This window comes from Bufo bufo, chromosome 1, assembly GCF_905171765.1.
Source record: "Bufo bufo chromosome 1, aBufBuf1.1, whole genome shotgun sequence".
NCBI lineage: Eukaryota > Metazoa > Chordata > Amphibia > Anura > Bufonidae > Bufo > Bufo bufo.
Window position 1 is genome coordinate 717,256,513 of NC_053389.1, and position 12,332 is coordinate 717,268,844.

The 12,332-nt window shown below is 43.7% G+C and overlaps 1 protein-coding gene across 1 annotated transcript in view; it reads right to left on the minus strand.

The window, feature by feature from the left end:
- MEGF11 (multiple EGF like domains 11) overlaps positions 1-12,332 on the minus strand; it is a 370,671-nt gene that overhangs the window by 87,087 nt on the left and 271,252 nt on the right. The window contains exon 8 of the mRNA XM_040414290.1: positions 474-594. Coding sequence (XP_040270224.1) covers positions 474-594 — 121 coding nt within the window. The remainder of the gene's footprint in view (positions 1-473; positions 595-12,332) is intronic.

The following is a 12,332-nucleotide window of genomic DNA, read 5'->3' on the forward strand; positions in this document are numbered from 1 at the left end:
TTTCAGATAGTAATGGCCCCTTTACACGGCCCGATAAAGCTAACGATTGTCGGGAAGGACGCGTTCCTTCCCCGACAATCGCCTGCTCGTCGGCCAGAGACAGCTGTATTTACATGTAGCAATCTCCTCCCCAGTATGAAGAGGGGAGATCACTAATTCCATCGCTTGTCCCCATACAGAATCATTATTTGCCTGCTGCAGAGGCTGTTTAGACGGTACAATCTGATGCCAACAAACGATAATTTAGGTGTCAGCACCAACGATCTATTACAAAACGCTCATTCATCGGGTAATCGGCGGCAGCTTTAAACAGGACGATTATCGTTATCGAGCGTTGGTACAAACGGTGCTATTAATAATCTGCTGGGGCCTTTACTCTACCCCACTATACTTTTAATAATTTAAGAGTGTTACGTTATTTTAAACAATTGGAGTAACTATGTATCTACTGAAGACACCATGGATTGTGTTACCTTCTCTGCACAAACAAGACCCATCCACCGGAGAGCAGGCAGCACCATTCTTGCAGTTGCACACTGACGAGCAGTCCGTTCCAAACGTTCCAAGGGAACATGACATGGAACAATCCTGTCCCTGAAATGGCAACACAATGGTTGTAATGGGGGTGAGTTGTCAGGAATCGATGTCAGAGACACATTGCATTGAGATAAACATTGCACTGCAATCTATGGGGGATGAATGAAAGGATCCTTACGTGGTGGCAGGTATTTGTCATGTAATGTATGGTAGGTCCATGCTCTTCTCTGTACAATAATGTGTTTTAGCTAAAATGCCACAAACAGTTGTCTGCTGGAGATCATTAAATGTGAGAAGAATAAAAGGAGCTACGTTTCAGGCCTCGGTCTAAAGTTCAAGGCCATTAATCACACAATGTAGTCATCAGTAATGGAGAAGAAATCTGGTTGGCATTAACGCAGAGTTAGGCATCTGAGTGAATTAGCTTCCTTTCTTAAGTATTGTAATACCCTTGTATTTACAGCAAATCCTTCTTCCCTTTCTTCCTGGCACATTGCCACTTCTCTCAATGTGAATGAAGACGTTTGGATAAAACTATTGCTGAATTGTTAACTATATACAGTATATAAGATCAGTGAAGAATTCATACATTTTTGTTCTTCAACACACTACGGGTTAAATGTCTTCAAATTGGAAGAGGACTATCTCCTGATATGGACAGCATTGGTCTTCCCTACCAGATGACAATCAAGCTCTCCCCAATTATTCCGGCAGACGCAGTAATTAACATTTTGAACCTGATTAGGAGAGTGACCTGATGTAGGAAGTTGCTGAAGAAACACATATACCCTTCTGTCAGTGAAATCACAAAGACCCAAAGAATGTGCTGGATCAAAGCTGCCGGACATAGAGTCAGAAGTCTCCTGGACTGCAGCTCCATCTCCATCTTAGATGACCTTCTACTTGTCCCAAAATATCTACTCCAGTGATGCATTCTACCACCACTGAATTTCTCAGCTTTTCGTTGTATAAACTGTTGAAACTATAAGCTCCAAGGACCTTTCAGTGTCTTAAAGGGACACTGACAGGCGAAATCAGCATATATAGTTAGATATATCACATTACAGGTCTTATAGAGTCTTTTAAAAGCATATAAGTATCCCCCCTGTCCACCTTATAAAGAGCGAAATATAAAGTTTTATAACCTGCATCTGCGGTCAGCAATCTGCCCAAGGGGCGGCGTTTCATGTGAAAATGCGCCCAGCCAGCCTTCCCAACTGGCGTTCTTAAGCCCCGCCCAGCCATGCACTGTTCAGAGCAGCGCTTCAGAGCGCTGCTCACTCACATCATATAAGGGGTTAGTTATAGTGCGTCCGACGGCACGGCGGGGCGCAGGCGCAGAAGATAGGGCATGAGCGATGCCGGGAGGATTGAATTGCGCAGGCGCAGGATCGGGACTGGGGAGAGTTCTAGCCCTGCCCAGCGAAGTGAATAATGATGAGCTGGGCAGGGCTTAAGAACGCCAGTTGGGAAGGCTGGCTGGGCGCATTTTCACATGAAACGCCGCCCCTTGGGCAGATTGCTGACCGCAGATGCAGGTTATAAAACTTTATATTTCGCTCTTTATAAGGTGGACAGGGGGGATAGTTATATGCTTTTAAAAGACTCTATAAGACCTGTAATGTGATATATCTAACTATATATGCTGATTTCGCCTGTCAGTGTCCCTTTAAAGTCAAATGTTTCAATGCAGAAATGTACCGTATGTAGGTTTTGGCTACTGCCAACAACATGGGTTTTACAGGAGTTAGGTGTTGGTGACCTGTCCTCAGGACAGCAATAGATAGTTTAGAGCAGCACAAGTGTACCTCTCAGAATGCATCAGCCCGTCCACGGCCACAGATCCTCAGCGGTCAACAGATCAGCAAAGAATAGAAGATGACGGCAGCATATCCATATAAGGGTCTTTAATTCACCATACGTCCATGAATAATGTACAAAAAGAGCAATAAAGTGCAACGTTTCGGCTACATCATAGCATGCTTGAGAAAGGCTATGATGTAGCCGAAACATTGCACTTTATTGCTCTTTTTGTACATTATTCATGGACGTATGGTGAATTAAAGACCCTTATATGGATATTCTGCCGCCATCTTCTATTCTTTGCTATCCTCAGGACAGGTCATCAATATCAGATCGGTGGGGTCTGACAGTTTCTGTTTCAGACAGCCACCTCTGACTCAGGAAACTATACAATGTACATAAAAGGAAGCAGACAGCTCTGTTCTCCGTGAAGTGGCTGTGGCGGGGTACTGCAGCTCAGCTTCCATTCAAGTGAATGGCAACTGAGCTACATATGCCAGTGCTGGAAACTACACAGCATACGGAGCCTCCTGCTTTCGCTGTGTACACTGTATAATTTTTGGTGCCTGTCCAAAAGAGCTGATCAGCAGGGGTGTCGGACCCCCACCGACCTGATATTGATCACCTATCCTAAGGATAGGTCATCAATATCTGTGGCCTCGACAACCCTTTAAAATTTATGAATGCTGGTGCAGAGGAAAATGAGGTTTGTATGTCATTTCTGACAGTGACATGTATGTATTCATAAATTTGTCCATACATAATTATTGCTGCACTGACCAGTGCTATCAGATACATAACACCATAATGTTCAGGGTCATAAACTCATATATCATGCGGACATTTTTTGATGAAAAAAAACAATACGGTCATTGGTCTCCCAAGGGTCACGGTTTGTTGTATTTTCTTGGTTAGCTCCATTCCGGTCACACTGGAGTTATTGGTAAGAGGAAGAGGGCAGAAGTTACATATATTATAATCTTTCATTTAAAGTCTGTTCTGTGTGGCTCTTTGGCAATGCGATGGCTCTCGGCAGCTGTACGTCAAGATCTGAGTCAGTTTTTTTTCATCGGCTACCAGGAACATTCCCAATATCAAAGAGGTGCATTACTAATTTAACACAATGTCAAATAACATATATATGCCTGCTATCTCCACTCCTCCCTACCTCCTTCTGGAGGGGCACTAATCATAGATTCTGCAGTGCTAGTGAGTAGCGGAACAGCAGAGCAGAGTAAGGTCTCAGTAAAAGAGGTATGTTGTCTGTGAAGACAGCGTGTAATTACAGTACTACCTTATACTGTGTAAGAGGGGCATCCAAGCAGCTGTAAATACAGGCAGTGTGTTTTACACATGTGCCTTTTACACACATTAAGGAGGAAGAGTGGGGAACTCTACCTCGGTAAACAGTATATTCTTGGCAGCGCGTTTCAGGACCGTACCAGTCCAGTTGTCAGGTAATATACAATATCTTGTTGTATAATGCCTGACGAAGGGACCAATGTGGACCATAAATGAATTGACAAGACAACTAGAAATAAAGTTTTACATTGTCTCCAGCCAAGACTATACTGTTTATCGAGGTAGCGTGGCTTTGAGAGTTCCTTCATCGTTGAAAGCACCTGGACAGCACCTTGGAACCTTCTTTCACTGTTCTTTAGGTTGTTGTGCCCTTCACACAACAAGCTCAGGTGAGGGGCTCTCTATTCTGGATTCTTGCCTGTCATTTTGCGGTCCAGTCTATGATGCACTCTCCCCTCTCTTCTTACATATAATGGCACCTTTACATACATTGGTAGTCTCATCTACAATAAACCCTGGCTGAATAAAAACAACTGTGCTGCACAGAGCTCGGCAAGATAATGACACTGAAAGTATTTATTTGTCAGCTATAGGGGTTTCATCTGGTGAGCAGTCAGACACATACTGTATATACCGATGGAGCCTTCTTTACTTTTCTTAGCTCAAGATATCGAGAAGAGTGACACAAGATGACCAGTTTTGAAAAAAAATTAAACTTGAATCCAGAGGAAAAAAAGCAGTCTGGTTTGAGAGCTGCACTTTTACAAGCAGACAAACAACGTGATTTTGTGAGCGTTCGCGTGTTTGACTTTAGATTACGTGACTTCAGATTCAGGGACTTTAGGAGGGGGCTACAGTAAGTTAGATTCTTATCACTGCACTATATTGTATTTTTTCTCTATTCTTGCATAATCCCCATTTAGTATGTGATTGTGTTCCATTACTGACAGCGCAGTCCAGTGCACATCTTGTCCAATGTTTGCAGTCCTGGAACAGCCGTTTGAGGGTGCATATCTTTGTTCAAAATGTGAGCAAATTGCCTGTTTGGAATCGCACATCGTGTATCTAACCGGGTGAGTTTCAACACTGAGAAGCGTTGACAATTTGGAAAAGAGTTTGCTACTCACTGAGCAAGCACTCTATGGGGTAGATGTGGGGGAGGGTGGTAGCGAGGAGACTCAGGAAAGTGAGGTAGCTAGCTGGATAACAGTTAGAAAGCAGGTTAGAGGGAATAGTGCCAGTGAGGCTAGCCCTGATCTGACACACCCCAACAAGTTTCCAAGGTTGGCAAGTGAGGGGGGTGTCAGTTCAAGGAGAGCACTGCTGCAGCCGGACCCTTTCTCTGCCAATCAGGGGAATGCCAGCTCCAGTAAGCAGGGGACCAGGGGAGCAGGGAAGGCCAGACAGGTGCTGGTAGTGGGATACTCAATTATTAAGGGTACAGATAGGGCGATCTGTCACAAAGACCGGGATCATCGAATGGTGTGTTGTCTTCCTGGCGCTTGAGTTCGACACATCGCGGATCGGGTTGATAAATTATTAGGAAGGGCTGGAGAAGATCCAGCAGTCATGGTCCATATCGGAACCAATGACAAAGTTAGAGGTAGATGGAGCGTCCTTAAAAATCATTTTAGGCCTCGATATACCCTCTGGTCAATATTGTTAGAAAAATATGGTTGCTCTGTAGAGGCACGATTACCATGTTGCCTTATGTTTCCTGGTCTGGGGGGCCAAGGCTATGGTACCCCCACTCCAGACCTACTGAGTTGTTTTGGTTCTTTATTTTGTTTTATACTCTGCTTTGTTCTAGTTATAACAATGTCTTTTTACGGTATCCTTTGATGCTTTCTATTATGATAGAGGGGGAGATGATTATGTTGATTTGGGGGAAAGATAGCAGAGGGGGTGGTGTGAGAGTGAGTACTCCCGATCTTGCTCTTCTCCTGCGATTAACTGTTTTTTATCATGTGTTGCATAATATCACATAATGTTAGGGGGTTTAATTCACCCCATAAGAGTAAAAAAGCATTTATTGACTATCTAAAACACTCACCTGACATAGTTTCCTGCAGGAGTCTCACTTCACCACCACCTCGTCCCCCCTCTTTTATTCACTCTCAGTATTCTACCTTCTATACGGCTTTGTCTACATCCAAGACAAGGGGTGTGGTAACTCTCTTTAAGAATAATTTCCCCTTCCAGGTTAAACAGACCTATTCAGACTCTGATGGCAGATATCTGATTATTTTAGGCACCCTTCACGATACATCCATTTGTGCCGTGAACTCTTATTCCCCTAATGAGCACCCCATTAATTTTTTCAAGAATTTAGCTGAAATAATGGAACCTCTAGAATACCAGTATCTTATTTGGTGTGGGGATTTCAATTTTGTACTGAACACCACTCTGGACAGGTCGCACACGTCGTCTCACACCACATGAGAGCAAAAATAGATCATTAGCGACACTATGCTCCCACTCTCTCTCTCAGACACTTGGAGAGAACATAATGGATCAGCTAGGGGATACACATACTACTCCTCAGCTCACAATTCTCATACTCGAATTGACTTAATTATTTCCTCCGCGAATGCACTGCCTCTTCTCCTATACAGTAGACATATTGTCTCAGCCTGGTCTGACCAGGATGTTGTTTTTTCTGTTTTTGACTCCACGCATAGAAAGTCGCTTCCCTTTTCTTGGCGCCTCAATGAAGCCCTGCTCTCAGACCCTGCAGTCCAGACTCAGATTGCCACTGAATTGACCAATTTCTTCACCGAGAACACAACGCCTGATTCCTCTTCGCACTAGGTATGGTTAGCCCATAAGGCTTTTATCAGAGGTAGACTAATAGCTATTGGGTCAAAGGAGAAAAAGGATAGAGGTCAGGCACAGTCCCAATTAGAGTGTAAGCTAGCTAGACTAGTCCACGCTCACCAACAACACCCATCCTTATACCTTCAACAGGCCATCAAAACCACTAAGTTGCCACTAGGCTTCATATTGTCAAATAGGACTGAAAAAGCCTTACGCTGGACTAAAGCTAAGTATTATAAATGGGCCAATAAACCTGATAAATTATTGGGTAGGAAGCTCAAATCCCAGCAATGCATTAACCAAGTCCTGCGGATTCAAACAAAAGAAAGCCAAGTCACTAGTAATCCTAACCATATATATAGGACCTTCCATGATTTTTTATCAAGCCCTTTATAAGCACCGAAACCCTCAAATGCCCACACTAACTGACACCTTCATTTCCAAAGCAAAACTCCCTAAACTTACCTCTGACACTCTTCTACAGCTTAATAGGGAAGTATCAACTCAAGAAGTTGAGATGACCCTTAAAAACCTGAAATTAGGAAACACCCCTGGGCCAGACTGCACTCTACATTAAGAAATTCTCCCCAATTCTCATTCCACACATAAGAACCTACTGTAACAATCTCCTCCAGGGTAATGCAATGCCGGAGGAATTCCTGGACGCTCTTATAACAGTTATCCCCAAACCTAACAAGAATCCTTTGTCCCCAGCTAATTATAGACCAATTTCTTTACTAAACCTTGATGCAAAGATCTTTACATCAATTCTAGCTAACAGACTAAACCTTCTACTTCCACTCTTGATCCATCCCGATCAAGTTGGTTTTATCCCACAAAGAGAAGCCCCTGATAATGTTCGCAAAATTCTCAATGTAATCTCTTGGTCACATCAGCATCAAAATCCTCTAACCTTACTTTCACTAGACATAGAAAAAGCCTTTGACTGTCTCTCTTGGGAATATATGCTAGCAGTCCTTAAAACTATGGGTTTTCATAGCCCCTTTGTCCAAGCGCTAGCGACTCTCTACTAACACCCTACAGCCTTTCTAAAATTACCCTCTACCTCCCCCTCTCTTGTTAATATTGGAAGAGGCACGAGACAAGGATGTCCCTCGTTTCCAGACGTCTTTGCCCTAGCGATTGAGCCGTTAGCTGCCCTTATACGGCAAGATCCCAATATCACTGGCATTACAATTGGGACCCAGGAACTAAAAGTGAACTTATTTGCGGATTATATGCTCCTTACAATTACCAACCCAGCTGTCTCCCTTCCCAACCTCAATGTTCTCCTACAGGAATTCTCTAGGGCTTCTGGCCTGAAAATGAACCCTTCTAAGGCCTCGTGCACACAACCGTTTTTGTGGTCCGCATCCGAGCCGCATTTTTTGCGGTTTGGGTGCGGACCCATTCACTTCAATGGGGCCGCAAAAGATGCGGACAGCACTCTGTGTGCTGTCCGCATCCGTTGCACCGTTCGGTGGCCCCGCAAAAAAAATATAGCATGTCCTATTCTTGTCCTTTCTGCGGACAAGAATAGGCATGTCTACAATGAGCCGCCCGTTCCGTTTCGCAATTGCGGAAGGCACACGGGCGTTTTCAGTTTTTTGCGGATCCGCGGTTTGTGGACTGCAAAAAATGGCATGGTCGTGTGCATGAGGCCTAAGTCTGAGGTCCTTCATTGTAATACCCCTGCCAATACTGCTACCCTGATAGAAAGGGAATTTGGTTTCCGCACCTGTCCTAACAAATTATCCTATCTGGGAATATTCCTCACCTCACAATTGTCCAATATATACAAAGCGAACTACATTCCCCTCCTCAGAGAAATTAGGTCTGACCTGGCCAAATGGGACTCGCCTCTACTGTCTTGGTTAGGTAGAATCGATTCCATTAAAATGGTAATATTGCCGCATCTATTATATTTATTCAGAACCTTACCCATCCCGTTCCCCATAGCTGATCTACATCGACTACATAGAGACCTCTCCTCTTTCATCTGGGCGCGTTGAAGGCCGAGGATTAAACTGGAAGTTATTTTTCTCCATAAGCGATTAGGCGGACTTTCAGTCCACAATTTCATAAAATATTACAAAGCAGCTCGCCTAGCACAGCTTCTTTTGGTCCATGGTCGCCGACGCCCCCCGATATGGGTTGCCTTGGAGACATACATGATTGCCCCATTTTCCTGGCCTGCATTGTTTTGGAATACAAAACCTATCCCTACTGACCTAAAATCTAAGGCCTATTGCCTTTCTACGCTATACAACTATGGCGATCGGTTCATTTTAAGGCTGGCCTCCAATCCAGACCCGCTCCCCTCACTCCTCTACTGACTAACCCGGCCTTCCCACCTGGGATGGACTTGAGTGGTTTATCATGGTGGTCCGCCAACCACTTGACAAAATTGCACGACTTCGTTATTGTTGGTAAATTACCTTCTGCAGATCAGTTAAGGTCTAAATATTTTATTCCCACATCTGAAAGCTATAGACTGATCCAAATCTTGTCCTTTTGGCGGTCCATTGTGGGGAATGATCCATTTTCTGCTCTCCTTTTGAACGTTTTATCTTATATTCTTTTAGAAGAGTAGGACTGATATCTCTTCTCTATTGTTGGTTAAATACTCCATCCGGTGATATCAAGTTGCCCTTTATGTTAAAGTGGGAGGAGGACATCCACTGCTCAATGTCTTTAGCTAGATGGCACATGTGTTGTGAAACCATCACCAGAGGCAGTTGGCAAATATCCCTGGTGGAAACTTCCCTTAAGATCCTCCACAGGGCCTATTTAGTACCCGAAAGGCTACATCGTATATATCTATCGGTTTCAAATCTTTGTTTTCCGAGGCTGCAGCGCTATTGGATCAATGTACCATATATGGTGGGCATGCGCTATAGCAAGCTCGTTTTGGTCGGAAGTTTGTGCAGTCTTGTTGGACATTTTAGGCACTAATTTCCATAAGACCCCATCGGTTTGTCTCCTCGGAGATAAGCCTGTAAGATTAAAATATGCCCCATTTAAATTGGACCAACACTTTCTGCTCGCTGCACGCATCCACGTAGCGGCCAAATGGAGATCCACTGCCATCTGTCTTTCTGAAGTTGTGCAGCGGATGAATAGAATGGCCATATACGAAAAAATTGCAGCCACTATAGAGGATAAGATGGAATCTTACTCGAAACTCTGGCAGCCGTGGCTGACCTCCTCCCACACTTCACACAGGATACTCTACTTTAAGTTGGTTAGATGTTTTTGACCCCCTATAATGTATACTCCAAGAACCCTGGGGTACATTCTGCCTGCAGCATATGCCCCCTTCATGTGGCTAAGAATTCCAAAAAGCCTTATTTTTAACAGGATACCATGTTTTCTTTTTTTTTTTGCTACCTGTTGTTTGTGAATCATTTGATTTGATTGTTGCTACTACTATTATTATTTTATTAACCATGTGGAGAAATAAATAGAAAAGGCTCACCAGTGTGGATAAAAACGATTCTTTATTCATCCATTAAAATCTTCGGGCAGGAGCATACGGTGCTTTACACAGGAAAGGTTCGCGGCGACGGCGCTGTTTTGCGCTTCGTCTGGCCACTGACCTCATTGCGCTACCCCACGCAATATATAAACGGCATTGCGTCTGGTTACCTAGGTAACGCAGACGCTTTTCTTTTCTAAAAGTGTGAGCCACAATTAATGGGTACAAACAAGCAAGCTGGATAGGTGAGTTATACCTGGAGATTTTTCAAGTAAACACACTAAGGTCATTCCTGACATTGAGTCCCAGAGGACCCAGGGCTTCAGCTCTCATTATCCACCCTGCCTCTCTTTGCAGGAGTGCACGGTGCCTATCCCCGCCTCGGGGCATATACGACACCTGCTCAATCCCAGCGAAGGAAATGCAACGCGAATTACCACCATGCATATTTCGGACATGTTCGATGAGTCTAGTACATCCTTTGCCGGTCTGTAGAGAATTCAAGTGTTCTCTAAACCTTTCAAATAAAGGGCGGATGTTTTTCCCTATATAGAAGGCGCCACACTGGCAAGTCACCAAATAAACAAGATAATTGCATTTACACGTGATGAACTGCCCCACAATATGTGACACCCCACCGAAAGACAGGTATTTCATTTGGCTGTTGTAACTGCAAAAAGAGCAGTTACCACATTTATAGTTGCCCACAGGTCTATTGGATGATAACCAGTTGTCTGCCCTCTTGCTCCGGAATCTGCTCCTCACTACTTTGTCCTTAATGGTGTGGCATTTTTTAAAAGCTATGAGTGGTCTATTGTCTGTTATCTCTCCTAACCCTTCCTCATTTTTCAAGATGTCCCAATTATTACAAATAGTACGTTTAATCAATTCAGCTGTATTTAAATGTGAATACGAATCTCTCCCTTTTATCTTGGACTCGTCTCTTGTCTCTATATAACAATTCCTGCTGAATGAATGACCCTGCTTTCTTTCTTGCTGTCTCTATGTCCTTTTCTCTATATCCCCTACCAAGCAGTCTGCCTTTTAATTCTTCTGACTGCCTGTTATATCCCCTCTTCAGTATTATTTATAAGCTAACCGTATGAATTGACCATAGGGTACTGATCTCTTAACGTTGTCTGGGTGAAAGCTTCTGTGGTGCAGTAGGGAGTTCGTAGCTGAAGGTTTACGGCGGCCACTAGTCTGTAGGCCATCTTATTAAATTATTGCTCTCTTGCTCACCAGTTCCTGGTTGAGACTACATGCATAAATTCACATGCCTATCATTAATCGCCTCCTGCGTCAGGTGCAACTCTGCAATATTGTTTATGGTTGTATAACCATATCTTTTGTTATTCCTCAATAAAATATACTTTTGGATGTTGAGGGAAGTTTGGATTTAAATATATATGTATATATGCCCTTACATATATGCATGTATATTGGCCCTTTTGCATGGGCCGGTCCAGGTGGTATGGGTGTATACATGGAGATGTATGTATGCCCCCTTGTCAGCATACATCTCTATGTATAATATATCCATATGCAGGTGGGCTTATTACTGCCCATTTATGATATTGTGTATATGGACATGCATGTAGATGTGCCCCAAACATCTATATGGATGTATATACCTAAGTATCCCCAGGTTGTGTAGTGTGTATATGTGTACATATATATATATATATTGATCAGCCTGGTTCGTTTATGACGTGGGAGTGTGTGATGTTATGTTGTGGCAGTTGGGAGGCTTACAGCTTGGGCAGGAAGTCCTTTGTTTCAGTACTAGCATTCCGTCACACGACCCCACGATGATGTCATCACCCTCCTGTTGAAGAAGGAGGAGGGGGGCTGCTTTTGAGCTATAAAACCCAAAGTCAGGGCAGAGGTGCAGTCTCTTGGAATCTGGACTACAATCAGAGACATATGGGACAGCTCCCTGAAGGAAGGGAGGCCACATGCGGCCACATGAAATGGCTGAGTACCAACCATCCCCTAACCCCTGGCTGTTGACTTCATGTCTCAGCATTAATCCTTGATGAGCCAGTACCCTGGAAGCAGCCCAGTCACCCCCTGTATAACCCTTGGTTACCCTTAACCTCTCCTGCCCTGAGTCCCCCTATAATCCTAATATCCCCTGTGTTCCCCCAGGATTGTAGATCCCTCATATCCCCTGTTCCGTAATAACCCCTGGTTATTCCCCGTAGGGATAGTATATTGTCAGGATTGGGTGGGCTGCTGGTAAAGTGTATGCATGTGTATTATTACAATTGTAGTTAGATGTTGGGGAGAACTTGGGAATGTGTTAGTGTAGTTAGTACCGTAATAGTGTAATGTTACTTATATTGTTGTGTGTTGCTATAAATATATATATCTATTCCATTGATATAGATAT